We start from the raw sequence: 23,191 nt of genomic DNA on the forward strand, positions 1-23,191 counted from the left end.
GAAAATGCGATGGAGGATAGAAATAAGAATTGAGAAAAATTTATGACAGTTTCGAGAACTTTAAAATTACTTGAAAGACTAAGAAAACAAAAACTCTGTTGCAGCGTGAGAAGCTGGTGTTTAAAACTTCGATACTCGGCATTTAAGCAGGCCTAAGCGTACATTGCTCTCGATCACACCCAGAAGGATTAAATTCAGAAGAATAAAGTAAAAGAGATACTAATGATGAAATAATGTAGCAACGGCTTAAACGAAAGCACTGAAGGCAGTTCGTTATGATTTCAACATAAATAAGGGAGTAATAATTGATTCGGACTGTCCAGCACAATAACAACACAAACAAAGTTAGGATGCCATAAATGTATTAGTTCTAGAGGATAGAATATTGAAAGGACTAAACATACATACAGGTTGCTTATAAATGAAATCAAGAGAAGATGTAGGAATGAGGGCGAGGGAAATAGACAACGAAAACAGAGAAAGTTTACAGAAAGAATTGATTCTGCAGATACGATACATCGAAAGAGTAGAAGTCTAGTAACTTGTTGGAAGGGGAGACTGAAGAGGAACATGATGTGAAATAGCAGCAGCAGCAGAATCGTGTAACTGGGAAACACTGCATCAAGCAATATCATCAGTCTACGGACGTCAACAAAAGCTGGTGAATAAGTCCCAGGGAGCACAAATAGGACCAACAATCACAGTATCTATACAAGATGACTAGGATGCCCTCAGAAAATTTGTTGACAGTTGTCACTTCGAGCGATTTCTATAGTTTCAGATGCCAAATGAATTAAATTTCCTATTCCTATTAAATAGAACCTTACAAGACTGTATGAAACTTAGAATACAGTAAGTTACACCTTCAGTTGTTGCAGTATTTCACTGAAACCTTCTTCAGTGGCATTTTTATCTTCAAGAAGACGCAGACCTCTCGCCATCTGCTTGGCTGTGTTTCCGCCAGCTCCGAGAAACGCAAGCGCCAGAATTACCTGTATGCTCCAGGGTGAGAAGAATAAATTACCTTGCTCTTCTGCCAATACCTACAAACGAAAACACAAGTTGTTAACAAGCTATCTTCAGTAGATATAAATATTTGTTTTGAAGTGAAAACGTAGATTTGGAAGGACGCACTAGAATAGTAGCTTAAATGTTATCCAGAACGTGAAACATGAACCCGACGTGTATACATATTTATATTTTCTTCTTCTGTCTGTTAAATCTCTATACGGGACACCACTGACTTCTGGTGCTCATACATTCTATTTTTTATTTTCTTCATAGTTTGTCCGTCATTAACACCAGCTCCAGTTGACGAAAAGAGAAGACATTCGCGTTTTCTACCTGTATGTGAATCGCGGAGAAACACAGCATATAAACTTGTGTTAACTGTCTTTAGACTGCGTTTGTGAGACAGAGGGGGGAAACCAACCTGGCAGTTACCATGTACGTGTGGAAACCTGTCTGGGACTCTGCCTGGCTGGTGACTTGGACCAACAGCAATCAATCTGGCCCAGGGACTGACTGCAGATGTGGGTCGCCTCCCTCTTTCGCAAGACGGCGTATTGTGCAATAGTCACAGGGAGCAATTCCGTCTCGAGATCACCAAAAAATACGTGAAATTTTTCTTTACCAATCTTACATCCATTATTTTGATGTGAGAATTTGCGTCAGTGAAATGATATACACACCCTTCGCATTTTTAGTTAAACTTTTATCTACGATGGTAAGTCTTGTCTTTCCAGCTTACATTTTTTTGTGCACGTCTCAAGAGCTTTTCACAATACTTCCTGGTCATCAAGCCCTATAGTAATAACAAAGGTATCAAAATTACCAAGTGTTATTCGCATGTTTTGTAGACACTACGTCTTGCACCTAACAACTACTTTTTTAAAAGGCATTTGTGATATCTTTAAACGCTATGGATATTTACTATTATCATGCTGGATATTTTCGGATATACATCCGATTTTGAACAGTTATGTGAACAAAACCATTATTGTAACATAAGCCAGAGTATTACAAATTCAACAACTTAGAACATAAACGTTTGTTATATCGATGTGTATTTGGTGGCACGTCTTTGTAAGCAAATGAGACCCAAAAACAACAGCTTAAAAAAATGCAGCAGCCACACAGTTGCTGCAAAATACACACATCAAAAAAAGTTTTGTATCACCCCGGTGCCCAGAACTCCTGAAGATAGATGCTGACTGCGGATATTGTATCACAGACACAGTCCCTTTGACTGTTCAGAGATGTAACTAAACCAGCCCAAAGACGTAAACAACCATGCACGAGCAGCGCCTATTACACGGAGGGGTCCGACAGCCGATCACTTCCAGTCATTCCACCAGGAAGGAGGTACACGGCTCGTGTTTCCTGTAGTTAAACCATGCCTAGACGGTCAATACTGTGGTTCGATCGCGTCCGCATTGTTACTTTGAGCCAGATAGGGCTCTCAACAAGGGAAGTGTCGAGGCGTCTCGGAATGAACCAAAGCGATGTTGTTCGGACATGGTAGAGATACAGAGAGACAGGAACTGTCGATGACATCCCTGGCTCAGGCCGCCCAAGGGCTACTACTGCAGTGGATGATCGCTACCTATGGATTATGGCTCGGAGGAACCCTGACAGCAACGCCACCACGTTGAATAATGCTTTTCGTGCAGCCACAGGACGTCGTGTTACGACTCAAACTGAACGCAGTAGGCTGCATGATGAGGAACTTCACACCCGACGTACAAGGCAAAGTCCATCTTTGCAACAACGACACCATGCAGCGTGGTACAGATGGGCCCAACAACATGCCGAATGGACCGCTCAGGATTGGCCTCACGTTCTCTTCACCGATGAGTGTCGCATTGCCTTCAACCAGACAATTGTCCGTGACGTGTTTGGAGGCAATCCGGTTAGGCTGAATGCCTGAGACACACTGTCCAGCGAATGCAGCAAGCTGGAGGTTCCCTGCTGTTTTGGGGTGGTATTGTGTGGGGCCGACGTAGGCTACTGATTGTCATGGAAGGTGCCTTAACGGGTGTGCGATACGTGAATACCATCCTCCGACCTATAGTGAAACCATATCAGCAGCATATTGGCGAGGCATTCCTCTTCACGGACGACAATTCCCGCCCCCATCGCGGACATCTTGTGAAAGACTTCCTTCAGGATAACGACATCGCTCGACTAGAGTGGCCAGCATGTTCTCCAGACATGAACCCTATCGAACATGTCTGGGATAGATAGAAAAGGGCTGTTTATGGACGACGTGTCACACCAACCACTCTGAGGGATCTACGCCGAATCGCCGTTGAGGAGAGGGACAATCTCGACCAACAGTGCTTTGATGAACTTGTGGATAGTATGCCACGACGAATACAGGCATGCGTCAATGCAAGCGGACGTGCTACTGGCTATTAGAGGTACCGGTGTATACAGCAATCTGGACCACCACCTCTGAAGGTCTCGCTGTATGGTGGTACAACATGCAATGTGTGGTTTTCATGAGCAATAAACCGGCAGAAATGATATTTATTTTGACCTCTATTCGAATTTTCTGTACAGGTTCCTGAACTCTGGGTAGTAGGTGACGCAATACTTTTTCTGATTTTTTCTTCTGTTTCCTGATAAAGTGGGTCTCATAATCCTGTATTAATCGTCAAGCTTTTAGTTCCATGCACATTTTGACGTCCATTGCAACACATTTCTACTCGGAAGATAAAATCAGTTTTAGAGGAGCTGATAGGTAAGTTCTATCTGTAGGAGGACCCTACAGCGGTGCGATGGCAGTATGCTGCATTGTTAAAGGAGAAGGTAAGTCGTGACGAAAACTGCTACATAAAATAACTGAGGCCAGTAGTGGTCACCCACTCCCGAGTAATGTCCACATACTTTCAGAAGGTTCAGTGACCATTCATAAGCAACTCTCTATTTCTGAATTCTCCATACTTACTGTACTGTGTTTCTTGTACACGGTATAGGACACAGACTTACTTTGCTTTCATTTTGATGTCTAGTCTAGTTTACAATAACACGCGATATTGGTTACGTGTGTATTTCTATTTGTCTGTAGCTATAAGAAATTTGCCACCACTCACAGGTGGCCTAGCAGTAGCGTTTTTCACTAATAATCAAAGTCATGGGTGCAGGATTGTAGGTTGTGTTCGAAAAATGAACAGCATAGAGATAGATGTGATGACACATTCTGCAGTACTTGACCATCATTTTGCAGGACAATGCCCAAGGACGTACAGTGCAAGCTGTTACCGATTTGTTTGACTGATGGGGCTGCTAAGTGCTATACTACGTACTGCACTCCGCCGACTTAAGCCCTCGTAAGTTCCACTCGATTTCTAAACTGAAGGAAACACTTCACGGCAAATTCGTCGGGCAATATACCGCGCCGCTCGAACTGTCAACACAACTGGCACTGCTAAGAGTATCCTACGACTTCCACATCTCTGGCAACGGGTTATACACAATGCTGGTGACTACTTTGAAGGTCAGTAAAACTTTGAAACGCGTATCTATTTTGTATGAGCTGTAGATAAATAGTTGGCACTATTAAAGTTCCAAGCCTCGTATTTCGACTGATGTGGGTCAGTTGATTTAGAAGGCTGTTTTTAAAAAGCGTCCAAAAGTAAGTTAATTCTCGGAAGTTATTACGTCCAAACATATTATGAAAATTAATAGTGGGTGTAGACTTCAATATATGTTATAAATATTAAGCATTATTTCTAAAAATGTAACCAAAATCGATAAATTGAATCACACAATGGCAGCTAATATAGTAAATGTTAATTAAAATGATTAGTACGAAAAAAGGCAAAAACTGCGAGCAACTTTACTTTCTAGCCTCAGCTGTCTTTTGTGTTACATCAGAAATGTCTTAAAATAAGTGAAATTAAGATTGAAAAGAATGAAACGCCTTGTATCAGACGTGTGACGAATTCCGTAGAATTACTCGTACAACACTTACTATCCAAAGACGTTTTCTGTGACACGCTGAGTAATAATATAAAAACACAGGATGAAGTGTACTAATTGTTAAACATGGATGTTACTGTTTAGGGGAGTTTAAAAGTTATTCAAAATTTTTCTATCATTGAGCTGTGTTGAAATACTCGTACATTGCAAAGGAGTGCCGTAAAAATGAGCAGCTTTGAGACTTGAGTATTAGTTTGTGACAGCAGCACGCTGCAGCTTTTCGTTTCTAAATGCTGCAATGTGGGCGCATATTCTACAAATAGCTCCTTTGCAGTGTGCACTTTCACAGTTCTGCTATTAGTGATGGAAGCAACAAGTGTATGTATTACGCCTGAGCTGATCACAAACCCACTATGTTTGCAGGTAGAAAAGTGTCTTTGTAGATTTCTTGGAAACTTCCTGGTACTGTCGATAAATTTGAAGAGGTAACTAACTGAAGGTAAGTGGATATAAATAATTTATTTGCGTAGAGTGCGTTATATTGGAGTAAATTTAAAAAAAAAATTTAGCGATTAGAAAGCGAAGAAATTATTATTTCCTAGAACCTAGGGCAAACTTTGTGACAGCACATATAGCTGCAGAAACAAATGTGACGATTGAGATTGTAGAAAATAAGTCTCATTAGTGAAATTAGGGACATATTTAAATATTCTAGTAAAAAGACAAAGTTTTATTTCGCTTTGCAATTTTATTTCTAAATATACAGTTGTTCAGAATATTGGATTAAATGTGTCGTAACTGTTTCTTCTTATACCACTGAACTTCTGAGTTTAGTGTCTAACAGTTTGATCTAATTATCTTGCTTAGAATATACTGTGTTAAATGTAAATGTTGTCACCCGTCTGTTTCTTCACCAGTTCTACTAAAGAGATGTGTAACTAAGTGTGTAAAACTTTTGTCTAAACACCTTCCTCAATGAAGATTTTTTCTTATTTTTTATTCTGATTTGTTTCTGTGAGGATAAGCCTATAATTGTTTTGATTTTAAGAAAATTGTAAAAATAAATCTCACTAAATTGGCAAAACATTGTGACAAATGTTTTCTGTTTATTGATAAAACGAAACTCATAGAACTTGCTACATCTGTAACAAAGTTATGACTGTATGTCATAAAAAACAATAGGTCAGCCTATATTTTTAGCAGATGACTTTGCTTTCCCTGTCTTAGACAGGGTCTTCGAATGTTGAATGTTGTCCTCAGTGGAGGGGGGGGGGGGGGGGGGCGGGGGAGATAACTTTGTGACAATTAATATTCGAAATTCTGAATATCTCACTGGTCTTAAAAACTTGATTTCCTTCGAGATTAAAATTAAAGGATAAAGATAATAAAATTGCATGTGTACAGAAATAAAATGTAGCATTGCATACACTCTCAGACAAAAGAAGACGCAGCATGGACGAATTATCCGAATTGGACTGAAATTGGGCCACAGGTTGACCAACGAGTTATTGACTTGCGCAATTTGTGAAGCTCTTCCTCTTGAATAAATCATCCAATCTTTTTCGAATTGTAGTCATTTGTTTGTCTGTACGTATAAGTCACACCTCCCGTTTTCCGTCTAATTCGGATAATTCCTTCGTCGAGCGTCGGGTTTTCTTTTTCTTTTTTTGTCTTAGAGCGTATTTTTGAAGTTATATTACAAAAAGAGCTAAAAGTGTCACAAGGTTGTCCATTTTTATTATAATTAAACGCTTGGCAGTAGAAACATAGGATGTTGGGCAAATATCATATAATAAGAGTGTTTACCCTGTCACCCATACTCGAAATCGAGATGTCTTCACCTGCTTTAAGGAATATTATTTTTCAAAATACCTATATAGATCAAACAAAACTTTAGAAGGTAAATCATTCTACGAATTCTTTGATTCAAATCTACTGTTAGAACAGCGAAAGGGAAACTGGAATCACAGCAAATTTCAATGTAATAAACCAAAACAATTCCAGGATTGACAGGTGTCCAAAGAGAAATGCAGAGATACACACTGAGATAACAAAACCTGTGGGGCACCGATATGCATGTATACAGGTTGCCGTAGTATCGTGTACACAAGGTATAAAAGGTCAGTGCATTGGTGAAGCTGCCACATAAATCATTTAGGTAATTTATGTAAAAAGCTTTCCGACTTGATTATGGCCGCACGACGAAGAATTAACAGACTTTGAACGCCTAGTGGTAGTTGACGCTAGACACATGGGGTACTCAGTCTGTAATAGTCGCCTGATTCATACACCCATGCTGACTGCTGTTCATCGGTTCATGCACCCATGCTGACTGCTGTTCACCGATTGATGCACCCATGCTGACTGCTGTTCTTCGATTGATGCACCTATGCTGACTGCTGTTCATCGATTGATGCACCCATGCTGACTGCTGTTCATCGATTGATGCACCCATGCTGACTGCTGTTCATCGGTTCATGCACCCATGCTGACTGCTGTTCATCGGTTCATGCACCCATGCTGACTGCTGTTCATCGGTTCATACACCCATGCTGACTGCTGTTCACCGATTCATGCACCCATGCTGACTGCTGTTCACTGACGACGAAGGCTGCACGTTGCACGCCAGTGCTGTAACTGGACGGCCGCTGCTTGGTAACTGTTGGCCTTTTCAGAAGAATCACGTTTTATGCTCCACCAGACAGTTGTCTGTTGGCGTGTACAGCTTGAAACGCCTGAAAGTAAACACCCTGCAACAATCGTCAGAAGGATCCAGACCAGAGGAAGGAGCGTTTCGGTCTGAGGTGTGTTTAAGTGGCATTCCCTGTGTGATCTCGTCATTCTGGAAGGCACAAAGGATGAGCACAATTATGCAACTATGTTTGATGACCATGTCCTACATGCAGTATGTTCCTCCTTGGGCCAATGGCACCTACTGGCAGGACAGTGCAAGGTGTCACACAGCTTGCATTGTACGTGCGCGGTTAGAAGAGCATCTGGACGAGCTTACTGTACTCCCGTGGTCACCAAACTCTCCAGATTTAGACCCAATCGAGAGTCTGTGGGACTATCTCGATGGGGCTGTACATGGCATGGGTGCCCAACTGAGAAACCAAAAGCAGCAGACCACAGCACTGGAGTCGGCCTGGCTTCACATCCCTGTCGTCACCTTCCGGAATTTCACCGACTCTCTCCCTGCACATCTTGCGACGGCCCGCGCTGCAGTAGGTGGTTATTCAGGCTTATGACAGATGTTCACATTAATGTGATTAGCCAGTGAAGCAGTATTTCTGTTGTACATTATTTAAAACGGCTTTTATTGTGATGAAACCAGTTTGTATTCTGGTTAATTACATGAAGTCTAGTAATATAAAGCACAAGCCAGTTAGGCATTGATGTTACATAAACTGATGATGATAATACATCCGGATTATTAAGTCCAGTTTACTGCCTAGCACAGCTTAAATAATAATTATCCCTGGCAAGCATCTCATGTTTTAGTGTACATATATCTTACTGTATTAAAGTGTATGGCATGTGTTTAACTTCAGTTTCTGTATACTGTAGTCAAGCGACCCATTGGCACTCGTATCTCGTAAGGCGCACGCACCACCTGCACAGACCTGAACTTACACTGAAGCGCCAAGGAAATTGTTATAGGCATGCCTATTCAAATACAGAGATATGTAAATAGGCAGAATACTGCGCTGCTGTCGGCAATGTCCTTATAACACAACAAGTGTCTGACGCGGTTGTTAGATCAGCTACGGCTGCTACAGTGGCAGGTTATCAAGAATTAAGTGAGTTTGAATGTGATGTTATAGTCCGCGCACGAGCGATGGGATACAGCACCTCCGAGGTATATATGAAGTGGGGATTGTCTCGTGCGACCATTTCATGAGTGTGCCGTGAATATCAGGAATCCGGTAAAACATCACATCTCCGGGATCGACGCGGCCGGAGAAATATTCTGCGAGAACGGGGCTACGACGACTGAACAGCATCGTTCAACGTGACAGAAGTGCAACGCTTCCGCAAATTGCTGCAGATTTCAGTGCTGGGTCATCAAACAGTGTCAGCATGCGAACCATTCAACGAAACTTCATCGATATGGGCTTTCGGAGCTGACGGCCCAGTCTTGTACCCATGATAACAGCACGACATAAAGCTTTACACCTCGCCTGGGCCCGTCAACACCGACATTGGACTGTTGATGACTGGACTCATGTTGCCTGGTCGGACGAGTCTCCATTCAAATTGTATTGAGCGGATGGACATGTATGAGTATGGAGTCAACCTCATGAATCCATGGACCCTGCATGTCAGCAGGGGACTGTCAAGCTGGTGGAGGCTCTGTAATGGTGTGGGGAGTGTGCAGTTGGAGTGATATGGGACCCCTGATACGTGTAGATACGACTCTGACAGGTGACACGTACGTAAGCATCCTGTCTGATGATCTGCATCCACTCATGTCCAGTGTCCATTCCGACGGACTGGTGCAATTCCAGCAGGACAATGGGACACCCCACATGTCCAGAATTGCTACAGAGTTTCTCCAGGAATATTCTTCTTAGTTTCTGACCACCAAACTCTCCAGACATGAACATTATTCAGCATTCTGTTCAGAAGAGATCTCTCCACCCCCTCGTACTCTTACGGATTTATGGAGAGCCCTGCAGGATTCGTGGTGTCAATTCCCTCCAGCACTATTTCAGACATTAGTCGAGTCCACGCCAAGAGTCGTGCTGCGGCTCTTCTGCGTGCTCACAGGGGCCGTACACGATATTACACAGGTGTACCAGTTTCTTTGACTCCCAGTGTATTTGTTGTGTTGATGGGTGCTCTTGTTGTGGAGGAGCTGATTATGAATTTTTATTTCTTTTGAAACCCGACTGTGTATCAGTTCTGCTAACAAAGGAACCTCCCCATCGCACCCCCCTCAGATTTAGTTATAAGTTGGCACAGTGGATAGGCCTTGAAAAACTGAACACAGATCAATCGAGAAAACGGGAAGAACTTGTGTGGAACTATGAAAAAATAAGCAAAATATACAAACTGAATAGTCCATAGAAACATAGGCAACATAAACGAGAGAGTGAGCTCAGGAGCGCCGTGGTCCCGTGGTTAGCGTGAGCAGCTGCGGAGCGAAAGGTCCTTGGTTCAAGTCTTCCATGGAGTGAAAAGTTCTCTTTCTTTATTTTCGCAAAGTTATGATCTGTCCGTTCGTTCATTGACGTCTCTGTTAACTGTAATAATTTTAGTGTCTGTGTTTTGCGACCACACCGCAAAACCGTGCTATTAGTAGACGAAAGGACGTGCCTCTCAAATGTGAACCGAAAACATTTTGATCACAAAGTCATAGGTCAACCGATTCCTCCACAGGAAAACACGTCTGATATACTCTATACGACACTGGTGACGGCATGTGCGTCACATGACAGGAATATGTTGTCGACTCACCTAACTTGTACACTTGGCGAACGGGTAAAAAGATTCTTCTACCTTGCCCGATTTAGGTTTTCTCGTGGATGTGATAATCACTCAAAAAAAAGTGACCGCATCGGACGGACGGACGGACAGGTAATAATTGTCCGAAAATAAAAAATTAAATTTTTTACTGGTGGGAATACTTGAACCAAGGACCTCTCGTTCCGCAGCTGCTCATGCTAACCACGGGACCACCGCGCTCCTATATTCGCATTGTCCTTGATGTTGCTTATCTTGCACATGAATTACTCAGTTTGTATATTTTGTTTATTTTTTCATAGTTCCAGACAAGTTCTTCCTGTTTTCTCGATTGGTCTGTGTTCAGTTTTTCAAGGCCTATCCACTGTGCCAACTTATAACTAAATCTGAGGAGGGTGCGATGTGGAGGTTCCCTTGTAAGTAAGCAAGTATTGAAAGCTGTAACTGAAGTGTGTTACTTTATTTAACTTCTCTATAATTGTAATTGCCTAGTTCCAGCTGTAACTTTTATGCTCACACTTTTTAAATATTTTCTTTTATTGAATGGCCGGTTCAGACTACTCTGTTTAAACAGTATTAAATTAACTGGAATACGTTTTTAATGTGCCAAATTTCGTTTGTGGAGACCTCTGGAAAATAAAAGTAGTTATTGTACGAAAATCTTACACTATTGGCGTCCCTTTCCTACACGTCTCCTGCTCCATGCAGTTGCCACCTTGGTAAGTATATTGCACCATATCGGATATCTTTCATTACAATGATATATCATGCCTATATTTAACTGAATAAACGGGCCAATAGCTAAACGTACACTAGGCTATTCTGATCCCTTCACGAGACCACAAGAGTACCCCTCTCCAATCCTCCTGCACACAAAACCACTCACACATTTCGCCACGCTTTTCTTTCTGACATTTGTTGAGTGCGTCGATTACTCATGTCACCGAGTCAAATACACTCAACGCTTGCTGTGTTCGTGGTGCGACAACATACTTATCAAGACACTTCTTCACAAGAAGTACCTTCATCATCTTTTTCGTTTCACTGCCAAACCAGTATACGTCACTTTTCGATTGTAGCTGTAGACATAGCGATTGTGTAGATTACTAACAATAACATTGTACAATGTAGTGAAGAATGTGAGACATTGCGTGAAATCTTACCCTCAACATGTCAGCTGTGAAGAGATCGTTTGCTCGAGACACCGTCTGCAGAGCATCACTGAAATCTCCATCAGGCATTTTTTCGAAAATCTGGAAGGACAAGGAACAGTAATTTTAAGATTATGCTCATAAGTTCAAACATAATGTGCTTAGATCATATTTTAAAACGACAGGCTCATCAATATACAAAGAACGGTGATCAAACATGCTTCGAATTTTGAAGACAGTTTGACTTGGAAAAATCAGAATAAAAATTTAGCATCGCTGTCGGAATGATTTGAGAAAAGCAGTTAACCAGTTTCCGATACAAATATTAATTAACTACCCTTGGCCATGATTTCAATAATTGTGAAATTGTCTTCTTCAGAAGTACATGGATCTATGGAGGAAAATTTTTACATTATAGCTGAAAAGAATTATTGAGATGTAAACGATGTACAAAACCACTGGATAAAAAAATAATGAACAAAGTTACCTAGACGTAAAATCACATATTCGCGACGACAAATTTCAGAGCAAAGGAGTTCATGTCAACCAACATGGTATGTGTGACCATCCGTTAAAGAAAATTGCCATTGTAGCTGGGTTAAAAGTAAAAGTCTTCACGTAAAAATGCATACGGAATTAAAATTCTGTGAAACGGCCCACATGTGGCAAAATAATGCAAAACATTTTCTTAATACGTCCATTTACTTCTGAAGAAGACAATTTTACAGTTGCTGACACATTGATCAAGGGGTGTTAACAAATTTTTATACTGGCACTGGGTGGCTGATTTTCTCAAATCGTTCATTTACATTCACTGTTGTTGAACAACAGCTATGTTCAAAACATACAGCAGTTACTGATATGGAGACAATAGAATGTGTAACTGTGTGTAAGCTGATCAATATCCCACTGATAAACATCTACAGGATATTTCGTGAAACTATTTTCCTCCACCTGCCTGTCATGGTTAAAATTGGACAGGGAATTTCGAACAGTTAGAATCTCGAACAATCAGAATTTCGAACAGTTACGTGAGTCACTTTATGCACAAATGATATGGTTATTTTTACTAAGCTGATACAGTGACATTAAAATAATGCTCCTGTACAGTCTGAAATAAACCGCGAGGGCTTGCGTCAGGCCGGAAATTTTTGTTCTACAACTTTGTAATAATTGTTTCGAACAATGAAAAGACAAACGAAAGACTGGCAGTTAGAGAAACATAACACTGGTAAAAATTCTCCCGTTGTGTATGATCGGAAGACGAAAGGTTCTTTAAATTTTGAAGACGATGGATTGTTTTATCGTAACGCAAGTCCAGTGACTTTATACCAACAGCATCGATGTTTTCACATCTGGAGAGAGCGAGGAGTGTAAAACAATACCCATTGTTTACGCCACGTATCTGCAGCAACATCTATACTCTGTTAGCTACCTAAAAGATGGTACCATGGGTACCACAATTTTTTCTACCTATCCTGGTGCAGTCCCGAATGGTTACCGGAAAAATACCATAATATAATAATAATGGTCTGACAGTGTTGGTAATGCACTACCGCCCATTAAAATTACTACACTACGAAGATGACGTGCTACAGGCGTGAAATTTAACCGACAGGAAGAAGATGCTGTGATATGCAAATGATCAGCTTTTCAGAGCATTCACACAAGGTTGGCGCCGGTGGCGACACCTACAACGTGCTGAAATCAGGAAAGTTCCTAACCGATTTCTCATACACAAACAGCAGTTGACCGGCGTTGCCTGGTGAAACGTTGTGGTGATGCCTCGTGTAAGGAGGAGAAATACGTACCATCACGTTTCCGACTTTGATACAGTTCGGATTGTAGCCCATCGCGATTCCGCTTTATCGTATTGCCACATTGCTGCTCTCGTTGGTCGAGATCCAATGACTGTTAGCAGAATACGGAATCGGTGGGTTCAGGAGGGTAATACGGAACGCCATGCTGGATCCCAACGGCCTCTCATAGCTAGCAGTCGAGACGACAGGCATCTTATCCGGATGGCTGTAACGGATCGTGCAGCCATGTCTTGATCCCTGAGTCAACAGATGGGGACGTTTGCAAGACAACAACCATCTGCACTAACAGTTACAACAACCATCTGCACTAACAGTTCGACGACGTTTGCAGCAGCATGGACTATCAGCTCGGAGACCATGGCTGCGGTTACCCGTGACGTTGCATCACAGACAGGAGCGCCTGCGATGGTGTAATCAACGACGAACCTGGGTGCGCGAATGGCAAAACGTCGTTTTTTCGATTGAATCCAGGTTCTGTTTACAGCATCATGATGGTCCCATCCGTGTTTGGCGACATCGCGGTGAACGCACATTGGAAGCGTGTATTCGTGGTCGTCATACTGGCGTATCACCCGACGTGATGGTATGGCGTGCCATTGGTTACACGTCTCGGTCACCTCTTGTTCGCATTGACGGCACTTTGAACAATGGACGTTAACATTTCAGATGTGTTACGACCCGTGGCTCTACCCATCATTCGATCCCTGCGAAACCCTATATTTCAGCAGGATAATGCACGACCGCATGTAGCAGGTCCTGTACGGGCCTTTATGGATACAGAAAATGTTCGATTGCTGCTCTGGCCAGCACATTCTCCAGATCTCTCACCAACTGAGAACGTCTGCTCAATGGTGGCCGAGCAACTGGCTTGTCACAATACGCCAGTCACTACTATTGATGATCTGTGGTATCGTGTTGAAGCTGCATGGACAGCTGTATCTGTACACGCCATCGAAGCTCTGTTAGACTCAATGCCCAGGCGTATCAAGGCCGTTACTACGGCCAGAGGTGGTTGTTCTGGGTACTGATTTCTCAGTAACTATGCACCCAAATTGCTTGAAAATGTAATCACGTGCCAGTTCTAGTATAATATATTTGTTCAATGAATACCCGTTTATCATCTGCATTTCTTCTTGGTGTAGCAATTTTAATGGCCAGTATTGTATTTACACTGAAGGCTTCGTAAGCCGGCTAGGGGCTATCCGACTGCGAAATTCTGTAGCTAAGCACCAGACTATTGCTGGCGTAGTATTATCACTGTGGTACTGGTAGAATGTTCCCACATACGCCGTTCTGGAGCCTGGTGGTGACCGCATCACTGGTAACATTACAAATACGTCTACCGGTGGCCTCTCAAGACTTGTCGGGCGCTCTTCCTCTGATGTTTCGACAGATATTTGCCAATTCATTTTCGCAGTTTGTAGCTGGAATGATGCCAAACAAATACCGCTCATCTCATCTTTCATGCGACTCGTGTGCCGCCCTTGCTCTTCCCTGACTGCTACCACCATGCAGCAGCGCTACTCAATCGCTGCTGGGGTACTCGTCATTCTTCCTGTTTACTGTCCTTGTTCATGTATATCGGTAAAAGGAATATTACGCTGCTCTTTCGAATGGGCATTTAAAATTTCGCTTTAAAAATCATTTTGTATGTGACGATAAACATTCTGACGTTTTCCATTCCCACTGGGCGTCGCATCTAACATATGACGAGCAGTATTTGTTTGGGTCAACACCATACACAGCTTCGAAAAACAGAATTGTAAATAACTGCCGAAACATCAGAAAAAATGGCCTGATGACCCTTACTACGTAGTCAACATTTTAGAGTTTTGAGGGAAGACAAAAAGATACACTCTTTTACGTGACAAAACGGTCACTTCCTCCCGCAGTCTATGAAGGTTTAAAGGCTAGTTATGTTCACAGACGGTGTTCAGACTGCTTTGAGGCGAACGTCATTTTAGAGACGTTGCCACACCCTCACATGTGTCTTTTTATGAGGGGAGACAAAGTGTTTGGTGGACGAGACACCGATAGACACCCCAGAAGATGTGGTTCCTCGTTTCGCTAATGCCGCAGCCCTTACTTATACACCAGATGGTTTTGAGCGTGTTAGGCAATCACTTGCACGGAAATACCTGTTGCGCCTTAATGTAAACGGACATCGGAAGTTCACTGAGGCTTTTTGCAGATGATGCTGTGGTGTATCGAGAGGTTCTAACAATGGAAAATTGTACTGAAATGCAGGAGGATCTTCAGCGAATTGACACATGGTGCAGGGAATGGCAATTGAATCTCAATGTAGACAAGTGTAATGTGCTGCGAATACATAGAAAGATAGATCCCATATCATTTAGCTACAAAATAGCAGGTCAGCAACTGGAAACAGTTAATTCCATAAATTATCTCGGAGTACGCAATAGGAGTGATTTAAAATGGAATGATCATATAAAGTTGATCGTCGGTAAAGCAGATGCCAGACTGAGATTCATTGGAAGAATCCTAAGGAAATGCAATCCGAAAACAAAGGCAGTGGGTTACAGTACGCTTGTTCGCCCACTGCTTGAATACTGCTCACCAGTGTGGGATCCGTACCAGATAGGGTTGATAGAAGAGATAGAGAAGATCCGGCGGAGAGCAGCGCGCTTCGTTACAGGATCATTTAGTAATCGCGAAAGCGTTACGGAGATGATAGATAAACTCCAGTGGAAGTCTCTGCAGGAGAGACGCTCAGTAGCTCGATACGGGCTTTTGTTAAAGTTTCGAGAACATACCTTCACCGAAGAGTCAAGCAGTATATTCCTCCCTCCTACGTATATCTCGCGAAGAGACCATGAGGATAAAATCAGAGAGATTAGAGCCCACACAGAAGCATACCGACAATCCTTCTTTCCACGAACAATACGAGACTGGAATAGAAGGGAGATCCGATTGATAGAGGTACGCAAGGTATCCTCCGCCACACACCGTCAGGTGGCTTGCGGAGTATGGATGTAGATGTAGAAACATTTTCAGTTACATCGTTGAAACACTACAAAATTCTCTATACATCTTTTCATTTAAGGCGAATCACCTAAAACTTGCACGGCAAATCTTACGGAAATGGAAGTGCTATTGATGTGCGGTTTTCTAAAAATACTTTTTTCTGCAAACATACACATTTTCAACGGGACAATGCCTACTGACACTAGAAAACTTAAAGCAGGCTTAAGTAGAATGTCAGTGGTGTTTGTTGCAGGAGTCTAGTGCGTATGATTCTAGTGCTTATCGTTTACGAGGTACGATGTGTTGAAAAATCTCCACACCGAAACTTGTTTGTACCATTCAACCTGTGTAGTTGCTGGGACAATACTGTTATGTTTGCTTACAGTGTGCTTGTGTGTTTCTTGAGTGCATTGCGACTTGCTAGTAGTTAGCGCATGACAGTCCAAGCAGTAGTTCGTGAGAGGACGACGGCACTTACCATTGCAGAAAAAGGTGACATTGGTGTACGGAGAGTGTATGACATCTACATCTACATGATTAGTCTGCAATTCACAATTAATTGCCTAGCGAACCACATTTCAGCTACTTCTGTGCCGTTCCACTCACGAACAGCGCGCAGGTTCAAAATGTTTCAAGTGGCTCTAAGCACTGTGGGACTTAACATCTGAGGTCATCAACCCCGCCGGCCGCTGTGGCCGAGGGGTTCTAGGCGCTGCAGTCTGGAACCGCGCGACCGCTGCGGTCGCAGATTCGAATGCTGCCTCGGGCAGGGATGTGTGTGTGATGTCCTTAGGTTAGTTAGGTTTAAGTAGTTCTAAGTTCTAGGCGACTAATGACCTCAGCTGTTAGATCCCATAGTGCTCAGAGCCATTTCATCAGTCCCCTAGACTTAGAACTACTTAAACCTAACCAACCTGAGGACATCACACACATCCATGCCCGAGGCAGGATTCAAAAATGGTTCAAATGGCTCTAAGCACTATGCGACTTAACTTCTGAGGTCATCAGTCGCCTAGAACTTAGAACTAATTAAACCTAACTAACCTAAGGACATCACACACATCCATGCCCGAGGCAGGATTCGAACCTGCGACCGTAGCGGTCACGCGGTTCCAGACTGAAGCGCCTTTAACCGCACGGCCACACCGGCCGGCAGGCAGGATTCGAACCTGCGACTGTAGCAGCAGCGCGGTTCCGGACTGAAGCGCCTAGAACCGCTCGGTCACAACGGCTCAGCGTGCGGGAAAATCGAGCAGAAATTTTTCCGTGTGAACTCTGATTTCCCTTATTTTATTATGATGGTCATTTTTCCATATATAGGTGGGTGCCAAAAAAATATTTTCACACTCTGAATTGAAATTTGGCGATTGAAATTTCATGAGCAAGTCCTGCCTCGGCGAAAAACGCCTTTGTATTAATGACTGCCACCCCAATTCGTATATCAGATCCGTCGCACTCTCTGCGCTATTTCGCGATAATACAGAACGAGTTGCCCTTCTTTGAACGTTTTTGATGTCCTCTGTCTATCCTATATAAGGCGGATCCCAAATCGCGCAGCAGTACTCCCGAAGAGGGCGGACAAGCGTAGTGTAAGGAATCTCTTTAGTAAACCTGTTACAATTTCTAAGTGTTCTCCCAATAAATCGCAGTCTTTGGTTTGCTTTCCCCATAGCTTTATCGATGTGAACGTTACAAGTTAATTTATAAATGACAGAGCGCAGCAATCAGTCGTCCTCTTTTTTTTTCTTTTTTTTTTTTTTTTGCAGGTTTTATTACGCAAATTCAGATTTAGGCTAGTGCCTAGCCATAGTCAATGTACTATTTCTTTAATCTCGATGCATGTTAGTTCCCTGAGTATTCTAGAGTATTCAAAGAACTGTGACTGACGCCCGATCAACAGGGAACTAACATGCATCGGGATTAAAAAATAGTGCATTGATAATGGCTAGGCACTAGCCGAAATCTGGATTTGCGTAATAAAAGCTGCAAAAAAAAAAAAAAGACTGATTGCTACGCTCTATCATTTATAAATTACATAACAGTCGCTGAGTGCACCTACTTTCCTAACGGAAGGTAACCTGATGGTTACAATTTAAGTTATTCGTAACTATAACCGCTAAGTATTTAGTTGAGTTTACAGCCTTTAGATTTGTGTTATGTATCGTGCAACTGAAATTTAGAGGTTCCTTTTAGTGTTCATATGGATGGCTTCACACTTTTCATGATTTAGAATCAATTGCCAGTTTTTACACCACACTGGTATCTCGTCTAAATCATTTTTTAATTCGTTTTGACTACTGTTGGCTTACACGACTGTCAATGACGGCATCATCTGCAAACTATCTAAGAGAACTGCTCAGATTGTCTCTTATATCGTTGATGTAGATCAAGAACAACAGAGACCCTATAACACTTTCTTCGGAAAAGACATATATTATTTCCGTATTACCCGATGACTTTCCGTCAGTTATTACGACTGGAATCAACCATCTGAGCAGTCATTTATGAACCTATTCGATCTGTTACGTGACAGTGGTAGTGTAACACCTAGATAATGTGACGGAAGGGAACAAGTAACGATGGAAGAGGGGCACATTAATGTTCTTGCTGCTGTTGCAGTTGATCCCCACATAAATTCCTGCGCAATCGTACGAAGAACTGGCACTATTTAAGCAAGTGTTCTACGCATTCTCCATCGATATAAGTTCCATTCCTATCACATCTCTCTGCATCAAGAGCTTCATGGAAACGATTATGAGAATCATGTTAATTTCTGTACATGGACGTTAAGACAGGATACACCAGATGTATCACGTGTCTCGTTTAGTGATGAAGCTACATTTACCAACATGGTCAAGTAAACAGCCGAAACATCCACTATTGGTCTGTTGACAGTTCACGCTGGCTTTGTCAGGTGGAGCGCCAGAGTCCGTAGAGTGTAAACGTGTGTTGTTGGATGGTGAACCATCAACTCATAGGCCTGTTTTTGATACACTGAACACTGAACACGCACAAGTATCACAGCCTCCTAACAGACCATCTTCCACGGATGCTAGGAGTCTTTCCTCTGCAGACTAGGAGGAACCTCTGGTACCAACACGATGGCTGTCCAGCCCACAGTGCACGAAGCATGTCTTCACGAATTGTTTCCAAATCGTTGGATTTGGCGGAGAGGACCTGTACCGGCTGGCAAGTTTCGCAAATGTGACGCCGGTAGACTTTTTTCTGGGGGTAAAGCTGAAAGACGCTGCATACAACGATATACCAACTACTCTGGACGACAGGCAACGACGTATTACTACAGCCTGCTCGGACATCTCCGCTGAAATCACGGAAAACCGAAATCAATGTTGGGACGGTCATTGTAGATGCTGGCTGACCCCAGTACGTAGAAGTGCGAGAGGATTCAGGTACGAAGAGCAAATGCCGGGATGGTTCTATTACAACGGCCCGGCCGATATCCTTCCCCACACGACTCAATCCGAGCTTGTGCTCCGTCTCTAATGACCTCGATGTCGACGGGATGCTAAACCCTGAAATTCCTTCCTTCCTTCTTCCACACTTAAGTGCCACGGTCAAACAATTCGTCTATACGATACTCCTGCGCAAGAAAATGGCAAGCAATCATCCTGTTATCTGGCACATAAGATCTGCTCACCTTCATAAATTGTGAAACTGATAAATTGTAACTGAAATGTCTGCAATATAAGTATTATAATGCAATCAAGGGGCTGATATTTGTAAACTAGCCTCCAAATGCATTACATAATTACAGTTGCAGTAAGTGATTTCAAACTGAAAGGTCATTTGATTACCTTTTCTACAGAGCTCAAAAGAGCTCTTAGACAAATGGCGGAATAGTTCCTTCCTTAAACTACGTAACAAATTAAAAGTGAACAGCCGAACATAAGTCAAAACCGGGAATTTCCTTTCCTTACATACGAAAATTCCCTCGCGCACTTAACTGGATAGCAACCGCGTGAGAAAATGTATCGGAGATAAGTGTTAGTCACGGTTGTTACCGCACTGAACATTTCATTTTGCAGCGGAGTGAGACATAACTGTGTGCTGGGCCGTCACGGAAGCACTGTCTATCGCGGAGAATGTTCTTACCGATTGAAAAATCCAAGTTACATTCACGAAGCTCCTGGCACTTGGAAGGATCAGACTAAGACATTGACGCTGATACTCCAAAAGAGATTTGATGGTTTCTAATAACTGAAGGTAAAGTCATCTAGTATGTTACGTAAATCTTGTCATGCCACACTCCAGTGTCATCCACATGACCGACGTTTCGGCCTCATTGCTCGAATCATCTTCAGGATCTTTTAGCGTTCACGGTTAGCTGAAACACTTCGTTATGCATGGACACTAGAAGACGCTGAGTGAGATCCCAGCAGAGGGGTCGAAACGTCGACCATGAAGTGTGATATGACGCGATCTAGAATCCAAAAACATTTGCCTTAAAAGACAACGCTCACGAAGTCTGCAGAGTTACATAATTTCTAATAATCTTCTTGGTGTATTTAATAGCAAAGCACTTACCGTGACTATCCTCCTCTTTCTTAATGTAGCATACATACTGCATCCAATTTTTTAATGTTTTGCCTGCTCAGAAAACAAACCAACCTCGTGGTGCCTTGTTCTACCATACACTTTACAGCATGTGCTTTCAGTGCATCACTTGTCTTGGCTTCTGCAAGTCCCAGCAGGACTAGAGACAGCTGTGTATCGCAGTGTCAGCATTTATTCGTCAAATAAATGTAATTTTAGTTTCTTTTTCGTAATTTTGGACTAGAATATGCTTATAACATGCTGTCATACGCTGATGTACCCTACTCCACCGAGTAAGTGATTTCTCTAATTTACTAACGTAAATGATATTCACTTTGAAAATGTTCTAAAATTTTGGTGACTCACGACATTCTTTTTAAATTTATTATTTTAGTCTTATTTGTCCCAGAACAATGCACTGACCATCAATATAAACTTTTCACACAGTCTAAGCTCACGGATGAAGAAGTTAAGCAAGACTTTGTCATCGAACTACTGTTTTCTCGTTTAAATCACCTGTGATGACAGCGTATTTTCTCGGCAATAACCTTTCCGCACACATCAAAACTGACAGAAAACGTATGTAACTCAATGATTCGAAAAATGTCAAAACGAAGACAATCATTAAATAATATCCCTTTGGTATAAATGACTGTTCTCATATTCACGTCCCACAAGCCATTTTCTACCCGGTGGATTTATCTAGCTACTCTATTCGCTGCTGGAGAGAAACAGGAATGATATGCCTACTATCTCACCCCAATCCCTTTTATACTGTCGAAGCGACACTTTCAAGGATATTAGCATTTGAGACAAAACTGTAATTCTGCACGAACACGGCAAGTCGGAAATGGAAGCCTATATGTGAACCGTATTTCGCAATCCACCCCGCCTTTTCTACCCAATTCGCAAGTTTTACAAGGGTAGAAAGTCTCCCACAATCCCTTGTATTATGTCTTTCCATGATTCTCAAGTAAAATTAAGGGCCATCTTCCTACCGTTACTGAATTCGAATTTACCATACGACTGTTTTGTACGTATACCAAAGACGAATACAGATTGTATAATGCTACATTCTAATTAGCTATCTCTAGTGAAGATTCACTATAACATTATAGAAAAGGTTTTACTCATGTTATTTGAAACATTCATTGTATTTCACATGACTTCGCTTAGTTCTCTGTACTTCAAGCAGCTGAACACTGCGTCTGTATGCATAGTCGATTTACTAACGATGTACTCGTAAGTCAAAAGAAGCTCTCTTCTACCCATTTTACTGAAATTATTCTAATGCAATTGGACTAGGCACTTAAAATATGAAGCGTAGATAGCTTTTTGATCATTGATGACTCCATCACACTTTTCTTTGTGCGAGAAAGAAAGAGTTTAACGTCACGTATTTACACGCAAGTGACACCACAGCTGTTTGGAAAGAGATTTCCATTTTCTTCAAGAAACCAACCCAATAATCTCTTCAAATAATTTAGACACACCCTGAATACTTAAGTCTAGATAGCCGAACGGTTAATTCAAAATGCGAGGTCAGTGCTTAAATATGGAAGACTTCGCTTACAGAAGAAAATCCGTCGCCATCAAGTTGAAATCAGTCTGACCTATTGTTTGTACCAACCACTACCGTAGATGGGCTTGTTACACTGGCTCGTCTTTAACATCTTTTTTTATATTGGTTGTATGTAGTGAATCTGTAACCTGACACATGTCTTGCTATTGGCGCACTTATAACTAGACCAAGACGAAACGAATTCTCAGTTATGTGAATAGAACAATGCCCTGTTTTGATTCAGGGGACAAATTATGAATCAAATAAAAATCAGGAATTTTCACAATCCGATTTCTGTATCCTCTCCAGAGAAGTAACACAAAAAATAGACAAAAATACACGATGGAGGTACTGCACCTCAAACAGATGTAAAAGCAGCTTTGTCCATCCAAGCATATACTTTGCTTGATCGAACAATAAAAATGAGAGTACCATCATGCTTACATCGTATGAGATGAATAATGGTTATTTTGAACGTATTAACAGTTCATTTGGCTCCAGAGTTTTCGGATAACAGACTTTTCAAATACGACCAACGTTATGAAATTCGAATTTGCTACTAGACTCCTAGTGTCGATAGTCGTTGTACTTACTCAATTGGAGTCAAGATACAACACAGTCTCTGTCGTGATGCCAGCCAACTGAAGAGCGTGTGGAGACCGAGATGCTATTTCAAGGACCTGGCGGAACCTTTTTTCGTCTTTTCCAGAACAAGCTACTGACGTAAT

General features: G+C 42.1%; 1 protein-coding gene across 3 annotated transcripts in view; it reads right to left on the reverse strand.

Annotated features, from left to right (window-relative positions):
• LOC126458540 (serpin B8-like) overlaps positions 1 to 23,191 on the reverse strand; it is a 206,324-nt gene that overhangs the window by 67,881 nt on the left and 115,252 nt on the right. The window contains exons 1-3 of one of the 3 annotated variants that reach the window (XM_050095653.1): positions 23,057 to 23,116; positions 11,556 to 11,645; positions 864 to 1,043 (exon numbers count right to left, since the gene is read on the reverse strand). The exons of 1 other annotated variant lie outside the window; for it this stretch is intronic. In XM_050095653.1, the coding sequence (XP_049951610.1) occupies positions 864 to 1,043; positions 11,556 to 11,633 (258 nt within the window). In that variant the 5' untranslated portion in view covers positions 11,634 to 11,645; positions 23,057 to 23,116. Of the gene's footprint in view, positions 1 to 863; positions 1,044 to 11,555; positions 11,646 to 23,056; positions 23,117 to 23,191 lie in introns of those variants that run through there. One more of the 3 variants, XM_050095656.1, reaches the window with a different exon arrangement.

This window comes from Schistocerca serialis, chromosome 2 (assembly GCF_023864345.2).
Source record: "Schistocerca serialis cubense isolate TAMUIC-IGC-003099 chromosome 2, iqSchSeri2.2, whole genome shotgun sequence".
Taxonomy (NCBI): domain Eukaryota; kingdom Metazoa; phylum Arthropoda; class Insecta; order Orthoptera; family Acrididae; genus Schistocerca; species Schistocerca serialis.